We start from the raw sequence: 16,413 nt of genomic DNA, 5'->3' as shown, positions 1-16,413 counted from the left end.
ATGCATGATTAAAATTAAATACGTGTAATTGAAAAATCATAAAAAAGCATACAATGAAGAATAACACATACTACACTTGAAGCCAAATTCCAAACAGTGGCGTTAAATGCGGAAAAAAAAGAACACTCATTTTTAAAATTCCCTCGATGAAGCCGCCATGGTTTCGTCCTCCCAGACGCCTTTGCGCGTAAGCAACATGGCGGCGTCCGGGAGACAAGTAGGAAAGTACATATACAAAAACAATCGAATTTTTATGAGCAACCTCGACTTGCTGTTATTTCACAGGTAAGGAAAATTTAACGTTTCTATTTATACAAGACCCTTACCTATACAAGCTTCTTGAATTATCTTTTGTTCTTTCATTTGTGACCAGCATCCATTGCGAGAGGTCATCATTGCCAATGCAACCAACTCCATCCTGCCAGAATAACAATTTATTCAGTCATAAAATATATTTTTAACCTTCATTCGGATAGTGGAGAGTTATCAAATAATCAATAGGCGACCTCTTAAAATGTTTACCAATTTCTGGCTGTATATTGCATGGATTTAAACGACTAAATGCATTTTCCCCTTTTCTTTTCAAGGAATTTTGTTGGGATCTCAACTATACGCCAACAAGCTGTAGAGGCCAATAAAGGCAAGTTGAAATGAGATATTTGATCATATTTCAATATAGTGTATATGTCGGTCCTTGCTTAAATTTTAAAGTTTTTAATTGCCCAACTAAACCCACAACACATTTGTGTATTTGGTGTAGCGGACTCTTCAGAGCCCATCACCATCCCCAGAAAGAAAGTATGGTATGTGTTTGTACATTTATTTTCTATGGAAGACATATACCTGTGAAACATTTTTAAGCTGAATATTGTACCGTTTTTGATTTTAAAAAATCACAGTTTTGTGGCGCGTATAGAAATTCAACTAATGATTCCAATTCCAATTCAGCCTGATGGCACAGATGTACTTCCATAATTATACAGCTGCAAGCATGAGGAATGTTTAAATCATTCCATGTTTCTATTTGTTTGTATTAGATTAAGATGATAAAGTGTTTATTAATGGTATTGTTACTGTTTGGTACTTTACTTACAGTACTTTTTCTTGCAACTGTAATGACCACTTTTTTACACCATTTAAAATAATGACTGGATGTATTATTGTTTTTTTTAACTGAAAAGGCGCAAAGAGTCAGTATTGGAGGCCTTGGCTATGACAGTGAAGAGGGTAAGTTCCCTTATTGTTTCTTTCTGTATCTATTCATTCATATTTGCCCATGTACAGCTCTGGCAGAGTGGTTTAAAACATGGCCTGCAATCATTAAAAAAATGCTCTTTTGAAATACAAGTAACCCCTGCATTCACTACTGTAACGTGTTGAATGCAGTGCACAAATTGTATGAATATCTACTAAGGGTATGATTCATCACAACAAAGATGATAGTACTTCTATATTTCACGTTCGAAATTTTGATACAAATATTTTTCCCACCAGGATCCTACAGCATTTCCCTACCAATTCCAGGATGATCCTTACCTTTCACCGAGAACTGCTGCTGAGTTTGTACGAATCTTACACTTTCTTACACAGCCCTTAACTGTTTTGGCTTGTTAAATTCATCATTAATAAATCTTTGTCTCTTACTGTACTTGTGTCAATTTTAAATGTCTATCTATTCAGAGGACCAATTTAGTATATGCATAATCTCTCCATCTCTCCTTTACTTGCAGAAGCTGTTCTCTCTCTCTCAGGAGTCTGGAAGATCTGCAGCTAAATACTTTGTCAACAATCATCCAAAGTTCTTTACCAAAGATTTTGCTGAGCCACATATACCCGTAAGAGGCACACATATATGGACTCTGTCGTAACGTGTGTGTGTGTGTGTATGTATATATATATATTGTATTGTCAGTGTAAATGGAATGAATGTTTTTGCTTGATGTTTATGCAATAGTGTCTGATGCCAGATACAATTTCACTGTGCATTGAAGAAGTGAGCGAAGAGGCACTGAAGGAAAGGGTGAGCTTGAGAAAAGTCAAGGCTGCGGTCGATATGTACGATCAACTGCTGCAAAGTGGTAAGTGCAATTTGGATACCATGAATAGCACTGTTAGGGCTTATTTAAAAAATTCTCCACAATTACTGTTTAGCAACCAATTAGTTTAGTTTATTTATTTTTATTTAGGGATTAAAAAAAACAACTAAACAATTGAGCAATATCACACAAGAAGGATCGATGGTCATTGTTTTCCCAAAATAAGTGTTTGCGAATGTCTTACTTTGAAATCCATAAGGACCCATAAGACATGATCGAAGAAAGAAATGCTATTTTTGCAAATGCATCGGGGATTTCGAAGACATTTGTAAAAAAAAAATGGATTATGTGTACAGTAATATTTGTTGGTGTAACTTTCTTTCCTCAACTCTTGTCTTCCAGGCAAATCTGTATCCATGGAGACAACCCACGAACTGTTAGACTTGATTTGTCTCTTTTGTGACAGAGACCCTGACCAAGAGGATGGGCCACAGACTGAGGACATGGTGAGTCCCTGACATTGGGACAAGAAATGGAAGACTTATTATATGTTCCCTAAATTCTAAATTAAAAAAATGTTGAAAAGAGATTTTAATCAGAAAATATAGTAAAGAACAATTAAAAACACCCAGGTTGAAATCTTAGCTCAGGCCGTTCATTATACGGTTACTGTTTTAGGAGGAATCAAGGGGTGATGTGAAGAGGCAGAGAGGGAAATTTCGTCGAGCATCCGACTTGCTGAAGTTAACCTGGAGAGAAAATAACAATGCTGAAAGAATATTTAACCTGCTGCCAGAGAAAGATACTCAATGTTATTCCGCTCTCATCAGAGGCATGGTGAAGGTAGGTTAAGAACACACACACTTGTTCGCACGTCTCTCATTGTCAATTCAATACCTTCCTGTTAGAGTATGTGATAGATCTGCAACGGGATTGACTATCATGATATTGTGCATGTGCTTATATTATTAATTGGTGTAATTTGTGACGCTAGACTGTATAAAGGATTCTGCCAATATGTGTGTGTCTTTAGCATGGCGCCTATGCGAAGGCTTTCAGCATGTACACAGACCTACTCAACAACAGACTGACAGGTAAGCCGATTAAAGTAACTAAATCAAACAGAATGGCCAAAAAAAAATTACTTCAGGAAGCCAACATGGAAGAAGAATGTTGATTTGGTTGTAGGTTTCAGTCTAGAGAAAGCTTGTCCCAAAGAGATAAATATTATTAAGAACCTGTTAACACATTTCCACTTAAGGAATACGATGCTTACTGTAGTTAAACAAATCCGAGAAGCCGCCAACATTAGGCTCTCTTTTCAGCCGACGTCCACATTTTCAACGCCCTGATCTTGGCCGTTCCAGAAGTCAGAGAAAATTACATCGACAGATGGAACCTCGTCACTGTAAGGCTTCAGACAGACAATATTACATCTCGTTGTGTCCATCTTCATTGTCGTGCGACTCTTTCTCACCTTGCTTTTGTTTGCTTGTAGGAAATTTTAAAGCAGATGAGTCAACAGAAAGTCCAGCCCAACTTGCTGACCTTTAACAGTGTTCTCAGAGTCTTGAGACGCTGTGGCTCTTTGGCCAGATCGTTGGCACTGCAGACTCTGAGTGAGATGAGGGCTCTGCGGATAGGTAATTAAAAATAAACACTGCTTTTTTACTTAGCCTTTCTCTAGCTTGTAATGTAATGTAATTTGTATTTGTTTGTTTGTGTAGCGCCCAGTCTGGCCACCTTTGACCATGTCTTGGCTATATTTTACAAAGCAGGTGAGCACAAGGATTATATTACAGTCAAATGCCTTTTTTTTTTTTCTTCCAAAATTTAAAACATCCTAGATGTTTGGCTAGGAGTTGGTCAAATCAGTCCAGCTCAAGAACTCCGTAATGAAAATGACTCCAGATCTTGCTGTTGTTTTGAAAGGTTTCTCTCTTAGAATAAATTATGATACGAGGTTGTTAAGTGGTGTTTAGCAGATCAAAAATGAATTAGTGCTTGAAATGTTCCAAATCAGTTGGAGACCTTTCTCCATCTATCTCTCTTGTGCCCACTTGAAAATGTGTAAGTCATATGACAATGCGTTGTCGTTCAGCATCATCTGGCCAGGGCAACACCGACATGTTACAGGAAGTGATGTCAGAGTTGGCAGGGAAAAGCTTCACCTGCCAGGACCCTGGGGATGGTTAGTAATCTAAAAGTTATCCGACACAACTGTTTTGTGTTGTATAGATCTAATTTGCATCGTGGAGACTTGATTAATTAAAAAGTCATTTTTTTTCTGTCTTTTTCTCACCAGTTCTATTTTTCTCTAGTGCCATGAGAATTGTAAGTCCCTTTTTTTTTTTTTTTTTTACACATTTCTTGAGCATGAGTTTTTGTCACTTAGAGTTTATGTTTGTGTGAATTGCAAATCTGTTCGTCAATTCTGTTTAAATGACCCTTTATAGAATTGCTATTTTTTTTGTATGTGTTATTTTCCCCACATGTATCATTGCAGTGTATGGATTATAAAGAACTGGAGCTGGGTTATAAAATCCAAAGTCTGGTGGAGGTGGGGGAAAACTGGAGGCTTCTGGGGGATTCATTCCAACGGAATATTTACTAGTAAGATATGTATACAGCATTCGATAGTAAGCTACTTGTGATACTGGATCAACTTTTGCGTGCACAGAAATTGTATTCCTAGCACAGCTGTTTATCCAGCAAAAATTATTTGGTGCACATCACCTCTTTCTTCTTCAGTGGTCGCTTCTTCAACCTTTTGTGCATGATGGAGCACATTGATGTGGTGCTGAAATGGTATAAAGAGCTCGTTCCATCGGTGAGTGCATCTCAATATCTGTTGGCCTGGAATGTGTTCATGTGGCACTGACAATTTTTGCCTTTTATGTTTTTATCATTCTAGTTGTACTACCTAAACCCACAGGGACTGAGAGAACTCCTGCAGGCTCTGGACACAGACAGTCGCTTGGACATGCTGCCTACTATATGGAAAGGTTGCTAAAAGATTATATAAGTTACATCACGTCGGTCACTGAATGTGTCTGGCCTGGGAAACATCGATTACAAACAGAAACTTTAAATTGTGGATTATGATTAAAACTAACTGTATGTATGTGATCAGATTGGATGTTCTGTCTTTCTAGATATCCGGTCTATGGGTCACGATAAACTAGAATTGATTGAAGAGCTGCTCACCTTGATGGCCAGAGAGAAACACAGTCCTGAGGTCAGTCAAGATCATATTCATGAAGATTTTTTCCATTAAACATGACAACTATTAAAATTTGTAAATAATCTCAATTTTGCGCATTGTGTTTAAGGTCCAAGAGTCATTTGCTGTATGTGCGCTGGATATAAAAAGCGCATTTGATGGCAGCAGAAGTAGGGCCAATCTGGAGTGGAGCAACACCGCCCTCTCACATGTTACTTCCCTGCTGCTGCGGGCCAACAAGATCCAAGAGGCTTGGTGAGAGACCCGTATTTATATTTATCTTATGTATTATACTAGTAATAATCCCTTTTTAAACACGTTTAATTTTTCTATTCTCTGCAGGAAGATGCTACAGCTTTTCAAAGAAAAGAACAGAGTTCCATCGTAAGTGACTTAGTGGCAAATAAAAACCTCTTGCATTCAACTGCATTTCTTCATTGTGGCCAAAAAACAAAATAACTAAAGTCTGGCTCGGGTAAAAAACAAGTGCAATAACAAAGTAGGCAGATGATCAGTGAACATCAAAATTAAGTACGAATGGGCCTTTTCCTGACCTCTCAGATAAAAGGTTATGTACCATTGGTGTTCTAAAAATTTTGATATATTCTAATGTAATCCCTCAGCGATAAACTGCTGGAGCTCTTCCTGTCCGTGTGCCGGAGCGAGGGCTCTGCCCAAAGAGCCGTGGAGCTCGTTCAGCTGTCGGCCGCCTTCTGTCTGCAGGTGACACCGAAACTGGCCAAGCTGGTGCTAGCTGAGTTTGATCTGAGCGAGGACCAAAGGTGTGGAAGGGTGCCAAACAACATCTGAACACATTGTAGGAGTTTCTTTTCGAAAATGATTTTTTTTTTCTTTTTCACATCCAGAGATGTGGTGTCGGAGCTGGAGAATGTCGCGGAGCCCACAGACTGAAGAAAGGAGTCAGCATTCATAACGAAAAACTGACAATTACTGTCGAATTTCCGGTGAGAGTTTTAAACAAAAGTGTACCCACGTGTGGATCTATGTCAAAAAAATATATGGGGCATATGTAGACAATCTGTGCCCCATTTGTGGACAGAAATGTGTTTAAATTGTGTTATGTCCACCAGAGGCCGCTGTTTCTCCACAAATGATTACTTTATGATGTTGATGCTGTAAAGTAAAATTAAAATAAATTATCACAAAAATAGTCCTCCAATTGCATGAGCTATGATGTCTCTACGCTTTACATTTGCAATTTGACAACAGCATTTACACAAGCCGAATTTTCTCCTGACGATAAGACCAACTTCCTGAAATTTGAGGTTAGCTATTTCCTGCAGAATGTCGGAATACATGTTGGTGTGTTTGTTTGTTTTCTGACGCCTTGAAATCAAGTAGTGAGGTGACAAACTAGAGTAATTCCAGAGTCGGATGACTTTTTTAATTTTTTTAGCCTCCCCACTCGATGAACAACATACGTACACACTGTATGAAAAAACAAAATGTTGGTGTCTAAATTCTGAAATCCTTATTTTCTTATAAATTTCATGCACTAAAAGAGCACGAGGACATAACGTGTCCATTTGTCCATCAGCGCGCTAAATTGTCAGCAGTTCGGCTTGGGGCGTGTGTTTGCGGTTTCTTGCAGGTACGTGCATCTCAAAGCTGAGCGCCTCATTTCCTCCACCAATAACAAGCCGAGCTGACAGCACAACCAAATAAGGGCATGCACTACACCGAGGGGGAACTGGCACTTTTTAGATGGGTGTGGTATTGCACTCTACAGTGTGTCAAACGACACATTTTTGGCACATACAGGCAGTGAAGTAAGACAGGAAATCATATGACTGTGTTTGCAAGCTTGCAAAAGTGGCTCGTTTGACCAGCATGTATTTGTTCTCTACTGCCTTGTGCACCATGACTGCAGTGTTCGGCATTTGGAGGGCCATACAAACACAGGATGTGATAGCACATCCTCCTGCGCTTTTAATACCTCTCCCACGTGTTGATAAACTCTTTGTGTTGGCGGCATTGAAGAGTAAAAAAGGGAACAAGATTTGCTATTAACCCTAATAGTCACTTCCCAAAACTGGAGGAGGACAAAGGGGAGTTTGAGGAAACACACAAAGAGAGAAGGCCGTGAGAAATTTGATAGTAGGTTTTTTTTTTTGCATCGAATAGAAAAAAACAAATGTGATCAATGTTATGTCAAAGAAGACCTAATGTGTGTTTTTGTTTTCTTGCAAGAGCAGGGATGGGAGGACCCAAAATGAATAAATGTGCTTTAAAAAATGATGTGTTTTGAGATTGGCATTATTGGCATGACTGTGAATATCTGCTTCATGTTTATCTTGCAACACACCATTTCTTGAGGTAATTTGGCCTTGCACGGTTTCTTGCCAGCAACCATTCTTCCTCTTTGGTGGAGAACCTCAGTGTCGGGCTGGGTTAGGCAATTTAAGTTATATCTGTAAATAAGAGAATTACCATGCCATGCAACAAGAAATGTAAAAACTGGCACCAAGCAACTCTGCCGCCTTAAGAAAAATCCTATCAGTAAAGTTAATGTAACGGGAACAAGTGCTGCTCTGGAGCGTAACGTTTGCACTCTGGAGAAAGGTCATGTGAAAGCAGATTTACAGGCACATCAGTGTAAGAAGACAGGCGGATGAAATGAAACAGCCTTTGTCCTTGAATGCAATCCATTCCTTTTCTGTCTGAGGTGAGACGGTGCCGATTACCCTAATTACCTAAACCATTTCTAACATACTGGCTTCATATCAATAAAATACAAGAAAACTTGCTAAAAATGTTTTTCTTTATGTAGATTCTCGGTCATCCACAAAATCTACAAAATTTGAATTGAAACAAGTGTGCTTTTTGTTGAATTTGTGTTTTTTCATGACTATGGCAATAATGACATGCTAATAACTGCTGTAGTGCTGCTTGAATGACCGAACACATATCGTAATACTTTGATTTTATTTTCATCAGACAGAACTATGCCACAATTAAATGTTTTCTTTTATTAAAATAATAGCATCTAGATAGAATTTGAATGCTATCATAGACAGATATAGAGTTTGAACTATGAAAGGGGCTTAATTAATGTTTTTTGTTGATTCGCTATAGTGCTAACTTTCTGAGCACTGGGATATTTTAAAAACGACATAAGTGAACATGTTTGTGCAAGAAACAAGTTTTCAACTATGGACTGAAACTCAACAACGTACTAAAATAAAGTTGACAAAATAAGGCCTTCTCAAAAGTGTTTGGTGGGAATCGGCTACACGAGAGGAATTTACTCCGACAAGATTCAGCACATCACTGGGAGGTGGGATGGGAGGGGATAGACTCGGGAAAAGGAGAGGGCTCACTTGCAAAGGTATGAGTGGAGTAGGGATGTGGAATTCATGCATGTAGAGACTGGTAGAAGCAGCAGTGAAACCTTTGGAGCCCATGTTACAATCAAAGCAGATTTTCCCAATGTAACATTGTAAGAACAGGACTTTCAAACTGTGTGTCATTTCAAATTTGATGTAGACATACTTGAGCTATGATGCACTCAGCATTCTTGCACAAGAAGCCATATTTTATTTCAAACTTGACTGAGGCTCTTCTTTCCAGATTTACAAAAGTATCTATGGTTAATTCTGACAAACCGTATTCAATAAAATAGTTTAGTTACTAAAAGACATGCAGCGTCTGTTAACAAATGTTGGGAGTTTAAAAAAAAAAAAAAAATTCATTTTCTGATTGACTCCGTTTCTTTCCACCACTGCAAATGAATTATTTGGCAAAATTTTACGCCTCTGATTTTGAATGGAAACTTTTCTTCCAAACGCATAATGAAAATGATGCTTTTCTTAGGAGGTCACTCGTCTGACTGCTGCTGATGGGAGAAACAAGGAGGAGGGAGTGCGAGGTTCGATTTAAAAGAAAAGATAGCACGGATGGGTGGAGCTACTTTTCTCGCCGCCGGGCGGTGTCGGCTGAAGAAAACCGGTCGCTTCCTCAAGCTGACACAGCAAGGACTTCTCTCCCAGGGGGATTTAATTTTACTCAGTCACTTGTCGGACTTCAGGTAAGAGGTGAATCTTTCTCTTCCACTCATCCATGCTTCCCATATAACGTTACACCTGTCATATTACACTCCAGTCTAGAAAGATGCAAAAGCAGTGCAGTAGTATCATTATACTGTACATTTGCTTGCTATTCAATTCATCCATTTTATACATATCGTCTTCTTGGCATTATTGTATGTATTGTCATTCTAATAGTCGTATGGTGTAAATTAGAAGAAATAAATCCTAAGAGTTGAACCTGTAGTAGTCTAGGGTAGAGTGTAATGTAAGGGTATTTTTTCAATGAATAATACCTTAACAAACTCCCTCGTCATTGTCAACGTGTGTGACCGTGAGAATGCGGATGAAATTGAAGTTACCCTACACGCATTGTGTAATGGACAATATAAGAATGTGATACCTGAGATGATTGTGGTTATTGTGCCAATATGATTTTATGACGTTTCAGCAACTGAGGGAGAGGGGGGGTCAAGCTTACTAAAAATATTAAAGTAATTTTATTTTATGACATTGATATACTTTAGACATACAATATACCGCATTTAAGAAGGAAAAAAAATAATAGAATTCAGAGGGGGGAAAAACGGAAAACGTGTTCCTTCTGAAGCAGTGCCATCTGGTGGAAGTAAGGACAAGTGGCTGTGGGATAGAATATTATGGCGATTTAAACTATTTTACATTACTCTCTTCAAAAGACACGTCGTAATTACATCCCAGCCACAATACCTAAATGTAGCCTCTTCTTGTTCTCCTATGGCCTCTGTCAGGCGTCACAATGTCGCAGGAGATAAATGCCGAGGAAATGGAGGAGATTAGAGAGGCCTTCCAGAAAGTAGGTGAGTAAAACATTGATATTGTGTGTTGTTTTCACAGTCAGATTGAGTTTTAGGTGAAATAATAACAAATACCCACAGCAGGGGTCACCAACCTTTCTTAAACCGAGAGCTACTTCCTGGGTACTGATTAAGGCAAAGGGCTACCAGTTTGACACACACTTCTGAAATAGCCAATTTGCTCAATTTGGCTTTCACTACGTGTTATTATTGTCATGTCATATTGTCAGTTGCAAACAAGATCTCATATGACATCATTTTGTTGTGACACAGTATATGTTATGGAATATTGATGAAATAGATTGCTGTCCAGGAGAGGATGCAGTATCACCGACAAAGCCCCAATTTAAGATTGAAACCCTGAACCTAAAGAAAAACACATTTTGAAAAATAAAGAGACAGATATCACCCCCATCCTAAAAGAAATTGTCAAGAACAAAAGTGTTTTTTCACTTATGCTTTCTCTTCTCACTTTCTACCACATCCAATGCCTATAGACGTGGACAGCAATGGATACATCTGCATCAAGGAACTTGGTAATCTCTTTCGTGAGGTTGGGTTTTCTGTACCTGGCTTCCAGCTCCGGGAGATCATCCAAAAACTTGACCGAGACAAAGACGGCCACATCAACCTTGAAGAATTCACCTCTGTAGGTAACACACAAACTAACCAACTAACTAACCAACTAACCAACTAACTAACTAACTCTTGTCAAATATTTTTACATATATGGTAAAGCTGCCTTCCAACTACAGTATTCCAATAATTGTAGTTGAGCAATGCTGCTTTAAAATCGCTCATATAATATAAAGAAAAGAATCAAGTTTAGATTTTAAAATGGTGTGTTTTTGTGGACTCCTTCAGCTATTCAAGGAATTAAAGAACGACCGCATTGCCCAAGGGTTCAGAAATGCTCTCAACAGGAAAGAAGGCATTGTTGCCATTGGGGGCACCAGTGAAATTTCAAGTGAAGGAACACAACATTCAATTTCTGGTAAGAAATTCTTCTTCATGTTCATACCAGAATTTCTAAGTAAACGTTTAAAGTTTACAAACTAGTCATGTCCTCCAGAACAAGAGCGCTATGCCTTTGCAAATTACATCAACTCTACTTTGGAGAAGGATCTCGACTGCCAACACGTGCTGCCCATCAACCCAAACACCGGAGCTCTATTCAAAGCGCTGGCTGATGGCATCCTCCTTTGGTACATTTCTAATGGACTGCCTAGCAGCATGTTTATGCAATATAGGATCAGTAATCACATTAATATTTCATGGTCTTTGGTTTGACACAAGAAGTAAATTCACTTTGGATTTTTTTTAATGCTACTAATAAATGAATGCTTGGATATATTTTCATCTACCCTGCCAGCTATAGTTCCCTCAGGTCTATACTATACATCTACGGATGTTTTTTTTATTTCAATATGTACTAGCTTAGCATTGTTTTATTGACTTAACTCAAACAATGTAGTTTATCCTACCGAACCTCTGATTTGTTTGCGCAGCAAACTCATCAACCAATCTGTTCCCGAGACCATTGATGAGCGAACCATCAATACAAAGAAACTCACTGCATTCACTACGCAGGTGGGGTGCCTGTTTGTATTCTGTTGTTTAGCATAGCATTAATGCACAATTAGCATTGCGTCAGTAACCTTTTTTTTTTCTCTTACAAATGTATCATGAAATTGACAAAGCAGACTGCAGAGCAGGTGTAGCCATGCAATCCATGTATTGATAACTTACGTAACTAACGTAATCATTTTACATGATTTGTTTCATACATAAATAGCTTTATAGCAGCTAGCTCGTGTGAATTTTCCTACACTAACGGTTACAAGAAGTACCGTGATATGTACATGGAATTATATACTGTGTTCCTAAAAACATGTATGATGATGTGCTGCAAAAGCATGACACTGATAATAACATTTTCCTTGAGAAATCCAAAATATATTCTCACTCTTGGGAATTGTTTGCCTTTAATTGTGTTTGTCAAAAATAGGAGAATCTCAATTTGGCTCTGAACTCAGCCTCGGCAATCGGCTGCCAAGTTGTCAACATTGGGGCTCAAGATCTGAAAGAGGGAAAACCTCATCTGGCCCTCGGGCTCCTCTGGCAAATTATAAAGATCGGACTCTTTGCAGATATCGAGCTGAGCCGTAATGAAGGTACGGACACAATAACGTACTTTTACACGGTAAGATTGGTGGTGGATGGGGAATTGTAAACATCACAAAACCTACAGCCCGTTTATAATAGTAATACTAGGAGATAAAAATGTTGATTTCATCATTGTCCTGCTTCTTATGTGCAGCCATTGCGGCACTGCTGCTAGAGGGGGAGACTTTGGAGGAGTTGATGAAACTCAGCCCAGAGGAGTTGTTGCTACGCTGGGCCAATTTCCACCTGAAGAATGTTGGCATGACCCTGTCAAACTTTTCAGGGGATATTAAGGTTCGCTAACATGACTGTAATGCAAGATTTTGTACTGCACTTGTTTTGTGATTGTGCATGAATTCCATGATTGCATTCAAGGAAACTCATGGGAGGCACACAAGCCATAGTTTTTAATTTTGACAACATGAGTCATGCAGTAGAATTTCATGGTCTTTTGGGGGCTTTCAGGGCTTTAATTGAACTTTTCTCTCTTACTGTGTACGTAGGACTCCAAGGCGTATTTCCACCTACTGGAGCAGATCGCGCCAGATGGCAGCAAAGAGGACGTTGAGCGAGTTGAAATTGATATGACTGGACTTTATGTAAGATACCAAAGCAAAACCTATATGTACATATAATTTTTTCTTACGGACTACAGTATCAGGTCACTGAAAAACATATGCTATAAAATATTCATCTGTATAGGGTTGTAGAGCTCATTGTCTCTATCTCTATCTACGTGTGTCCTCAGGAGAAAGATCTCACAAAGAGAGCAGAGCTTATGTTGCAGCAAGCCGACCTTCTTGGCTGTCGACAGTTTGTGACAGCTACCGATGTCGTGTCCGGAAACTCCAGGCTCAACATGGCCTTTGTGGCCACGCTCTTCAACAAACACCCGGCTCTGACGAAACCAGAGAACCAAGACTGGAATCTTGAGAGTAAGGCTCATTCAGTTAACATTGCTTCGCAGTCTACTGTCTCAAAGTCAGGCATGTTTAAATTTCCGATGTAAAGAATATTAAATTCCCAAATAGGAAATAAAGGAGCACAAAACTAGGGCCAGACAGATATGGATTCATTTTCAGCCAATTCCAATGTTTGGCAGAATACAATTTTGATAATCTAATAATTGGCCAATTTAATAAAGATATATCATGAATATAATTTGTTTTTGGTCCCTTAACAACAGTAGGGATATGAATTGCAGTTTGAACATTTGTCTACTTAGAATGTCTTATATAAGTATCATGTAGTACATACATCTAACCCTGAAATGTTTGTCTCTCCTCTTCTTCTACCTCCAAGGTGAGACCAGAGAGGAGAGGACATTCAGGAACTGGATGAATTCCCAAGGGGTCACCCCATATGTTCACCACATCTATGGGTCAGTTTCTCCACTCATCCAGTGACTTCCTGTCAAAAGCCACATGTTGGAGCAGTCGCTCTGTCTCCCTGTTGCTGTATTGATACTCGGACACCTAACTTTAGTGTGGATGTGGTTTCATGCAGTGATCTGCACGATGCCTTGGTTATTCTCCAACTATATGAAAAATGTAAGGTTCCAGTGGACTGGAACAGAGTCAACAAGCCTCCATTCAAGGCCGGGTCAGGCCATTTGAAAAAGGTCAATTTAAAGTGTGCCGCCTTACACATTGGTAACTGGTTCCCAAAATTTGGGGGAGAAATGCATTTGTGTGTGTATCTCTGTGGCAGATCGAAAACTGTAACTACGCTGTGCATCTGGGAAAGAAAGGAGCTGGTTTCTCGCTAGTGGGAATCGCAGGACAGGATCTCCATGATGGAAATTCCACTCTCACCCTTGCGCTAGTGTGGCAGCTGATGAGAAGGTGATTTATTGTTCATAATATCCCCCATGAGAGCAGGACTGAATGTACTGGACTCAATAAATCAGATTCCAAACAGGACCCACGTCTTTTATTGTCTGATAAATATGATTTTTGATCCTAATCTAGGTACACGTTTAATCTGCTCGAAGACCTCGGGGATGGAGATGTGGCTGGAGAGGATTTAATAATCACATGGGTGAACAAAACTTTGTCTGAAGCTGACAAGACGTCCTCTATCAAAAGCTTCAAGGTAATAACAATATTTGTAAGGGTGAGCCTGGTTTGTCAATATGTTCTGAAATTGGTTCTTGGGCTAGTTGAAAAAAAAAAAAAACATGTTGAATGGTGTTATGGTGATATTTTTAAAGCTCACTTTGTATGTTTTAATCTTTAAATCTCACAGTTGTGTCCCAACAAAGGGTGAGGCTCATATGGTAAAAATTTGATCTGTTTTGCTGTCCAGGACAGGTCACTCAATACTAGCCTTCCAGTTTTGGACCTAATCGATGCCATCCAACCGGGGAGTGTGAACTTTGAGCTGGTTCTAAAAGAAAATCTCACAGATGAGGACAAACTCAAGAATGCCAAGTAAGACCCACTTGTTCTCTGACTGATCATTTTATAAAATCATACATATTGTACCATCCATTCCTGATACATCTTATGGCTGTAATCATGACTTTATTCTGCACTAGGTATGCTATTTCTATGGCAAGAAAGATTGGCGCTAAAGTGTACGCCCTGCCGGAGGACTTGGTAGAGGTCAATCCCAAAATGGTGATGACCATCTTCGCCTGCCTGATGGGAAGAGGCATGAAAAGGGTATAAAGGGATGTTGATATTCATTTTGCTGGTTGGACTGCCACACTGGTCCTCGGGTAGCCAAATGGGTACAAGGGGTCAATTTAGCAGCTTGGTGTTTCTTCATATATAATTTTTTATTTGGGGGGCAACATAGTGGCTGAGTTGTTTTTGGGATCTCAAATCTGCGGTATATCAGCCTACAGCTTTGTCCGGTGCATGCTGGGGAATTCTGCAACCTCACTGTGAATAGGGCGAAGCCGGTTAAAAAATAGAAATCCAGAAATCAAAAGCCTTGTTTTTTTTTTTTTTACATACATTCTGTACTATTTTACATGGGGACTCATTTTAAGACTGTATGCAAGTTGTTATTTTAACCAGCATATACCGTGTTTTAATAAAACAATGTAAAACAGTCCTTTCATCTTTCACAATCTGTGATTCATTTACCATAATTTAACGAAGCTGCATTTATGGTATTTCGCACTATTATTCCAGTGGTTAATTAGATTTTAACAGAGAAGAACTGTTTCAAAGAAAGTTCAATACTGCTCTGCATCATGTGAGGGATGATGATGATGATGGTCATGATTATTATTATCATTAGTGGTGGTATGGACTATTAATGCAGCCTATTTTATTGAAAGCAAAACTTCAAACTGAAGCATTATTTGTTGCCCATATTGATAGACGACAATATCCTGCCTACCTGAATATTTAGAGCGTGTTAAAAAAAAAAAATGATGCTGAACATTATCTCAGGAAAACGTGGCCCCCGCAGAAATGCATGATGTATGTTTTTGCTTAGAGCAGGGGTCTCAAACTCAATTTACCTGGGGGCCGCTGGAGGTAGAGTCTGGGTGAGGCTGGGCTGCAACAAATCGTAATCCACAAAAGTAATCCATAAAACAGGTCCTAATCCAATCTTCTCAATTTGAACAAATTAACAGTCAGAACATGCAGAACATGAAGAACAGGAACAGTTCATTGTGGAGAAGAGCTTTTCACACAGATAGGTGCTGCCAAAAAGGCACATGGTCCGCTTGAACATCCTGGAAAGCTCAGGGAAGCTGGGGGGCAGTTCTCTCAAAAATTGTCCAAGCTCCACTGTTCTTCCACTCACTTCCCTGAACTTGGCTTTGAGTTCAGTATTGCACTGCAGGTCAATTAGCTCCATCTGCAGAACAGGGGGGGCATCCTCAACATCAAAGGAGAAGGGGTCAGCAAAAAATGTTAAAAGTGGCTCTGTGTGTCTTGAAGTCTGCAAACCTGTGATCAAATTCTTCTTGTAGCTTCCCAATGGTATCAGCATACTTCTCACCACTGAATGCTGTGCCTGAATCCATTTCCAGCTTTTGCTATCATTTTACTCACAACATAGCTAGCTTTCACAGCCGCTTCGTTCTCTTTGCTTGTTTTTTTTTTTTTTGAAAAAAACTTGTTGCCTCAGTAGAGATTATT

At 39.1% G+C, this 16,413-nt stretch overlaps 2 protein-coding genes across 3 annotated transcripts; both read left to right on the top strand.

Moving 5' to 3' along the window:
• The first annotated feature begins 142 nt into the window (after positions 1 to 142).
• Positions 143 to 6,439, top strand: ptcd3 (pentatricopeptide repeat domain 3). The gene is made up of 23 exons (XM_049758203.1): positions 143 to 285; positions 588 to 640; positions 761 to 803; positions 1,182 to 1,227; positions 1,495 to 1,563; positions 1,731 to 1,835; positions 1,955 to 2,078; positions 2,439 to 2,542; positions 2,715 to 2,879; positions 3,070 to 3,130; positions 3,362 to 3,444; positions 3,535 to 3,679; positions 3,764 to 3,814; positions 4,138 to 4,227; positions 4,342 to 4,370; positions 4,543 to 4,649; positions 4,788 to 4,866; positions 4,951 to 5,041; positions 5,192 to 5,274; positions 5,369 to 5,514; positions 5,602 to 5,643; positions 5,883 to 6,041; positions 6,126 to 6,439. The coding sequence occupies exons 1-23, from the start codon at positions 158 to 160 to the stop codon at positions 6,169 to 6,171; spliced, it is 2,049 nt and encodes a 682-aa protein (XP_049614160.1). The 5' UTR covers positions 143 to 157; the 3' UTR covers positions 6,172 to 6,439.
• Positions 6,440 to 9,103: 2,664 nt separating this feature from the next.
• Positions 9,104 to 15,370, top strand: LOC125990867 (plastin-3). Of its 2 annotated transcripts, none has more exons than XM_049758179.1 (16): positions 9,104 to 9,314; positions 10,076 to 10,144; positions 10,639 to 10,790; positions 11,006 to 11,135; positions 11,214 to 11,346; positions 11,650 to 11,731; positions 12,150 to 12,315; positions 12,462 to 12,601; positions 12,811 to 12,906; positions 13,056 to 13,242; positions 13,610 to 13,688; positions 13,814 to 13,928; positions 14,018 to 14,151; positions 14,278 to 14,401; positions 14,615 to 14,739; positions 14,847 to 15,370. In XM_049758179.1, exons 1-16 carry the CDS (start codon positions 9,119 to 9,121, stop codon positions 14,977 to 14,979), a joined length of 2,061 nt encoding a protein of 686 aa, XP_049614136.1. In that variant the 5' UTR covers positions 9,104 to 9,118; the 3' UTR covers positions 14,980 to 15,370. The 2 variants fall into 2 exon arrangements, with proteins under 2 accessions (XP_049614136.1, XP_049614145.1); XM_049758188.1 differs by having other exon boundaries at positions 9,164 to 9,307.
• Positions 15,371 to 16,413: the final 1,043 nt, after the last annotated feature.

Source organism: Syngnathus scovelli, chromosome 1 (genome assembly GCF_024217435.2).
Source record: "Syngnathus scovelli strain Florida chromosome 1, RoL_Ssco_1.2, whole genome shotgun sequence".
Classification (NCBI taxonomy): domain Eukaryota; kingdom Metazoa; phylum Chordata; class Actinopteri; order Syngnathiformes; family Syngnathidae; genus Syngnathus; species Syngnathus scovelli.
This window is presented reverse-complemented; position numbering and strand designations above follow the sequence as displayed.

What these genes read in the sequence shown, in the direction of transcription:
- ptcd3 (XM_049758203.1), top strand. Translation starts at nt 158, where the DNA reads ATGGTTTCGTCCTCCCAGACGCCTTTGCGCGTAAGCAACATGGCGGCG. An exon ending in CTGCCAGGACCCTGGGGATG is followed by an intron (nt 4,228 to 4,341) that starts GTTAGTAATCTA and finishes TTTTCTCACCAG; the next exon opens with TTCTATTTTTCTCTAGTGCC. An exon ending in TTCCAACGGAATATTTACTA is followed by an intron (nt 4,650 to 4,787) that starts GTAAGATATGTA and finishes TTTCTTCTTCAG; the next exon opens with TGGTCGCTTCTTCAACCTTT.
- LOC125990867 (XM_049758179.1), top strand. Translation starts at nt 9,119, where the DNA reads ATGGGAGAAACAAGGAGGAGGGAGTGCGAGGTTCGATTTAAAAGAAAA. An exon ending in AGAGGCCTTCCAGAAAGTAG is followed by an intron (nt 10,145 to 10,638) that starts GTGAGTAAAACA and finishes CAATGCCTATAG; the next exon opens with ACGTGGACAGCAATGGATAC. An exon ending in GGTCAGGCCATTTGAAAAAG is followed by an intron (nt 13,929 to 14,017) that starts GTCAATTTAAAG and finishes TCTCTGTGGCAG; the next exon opens with ATCGAAAACTGTAACTACGC.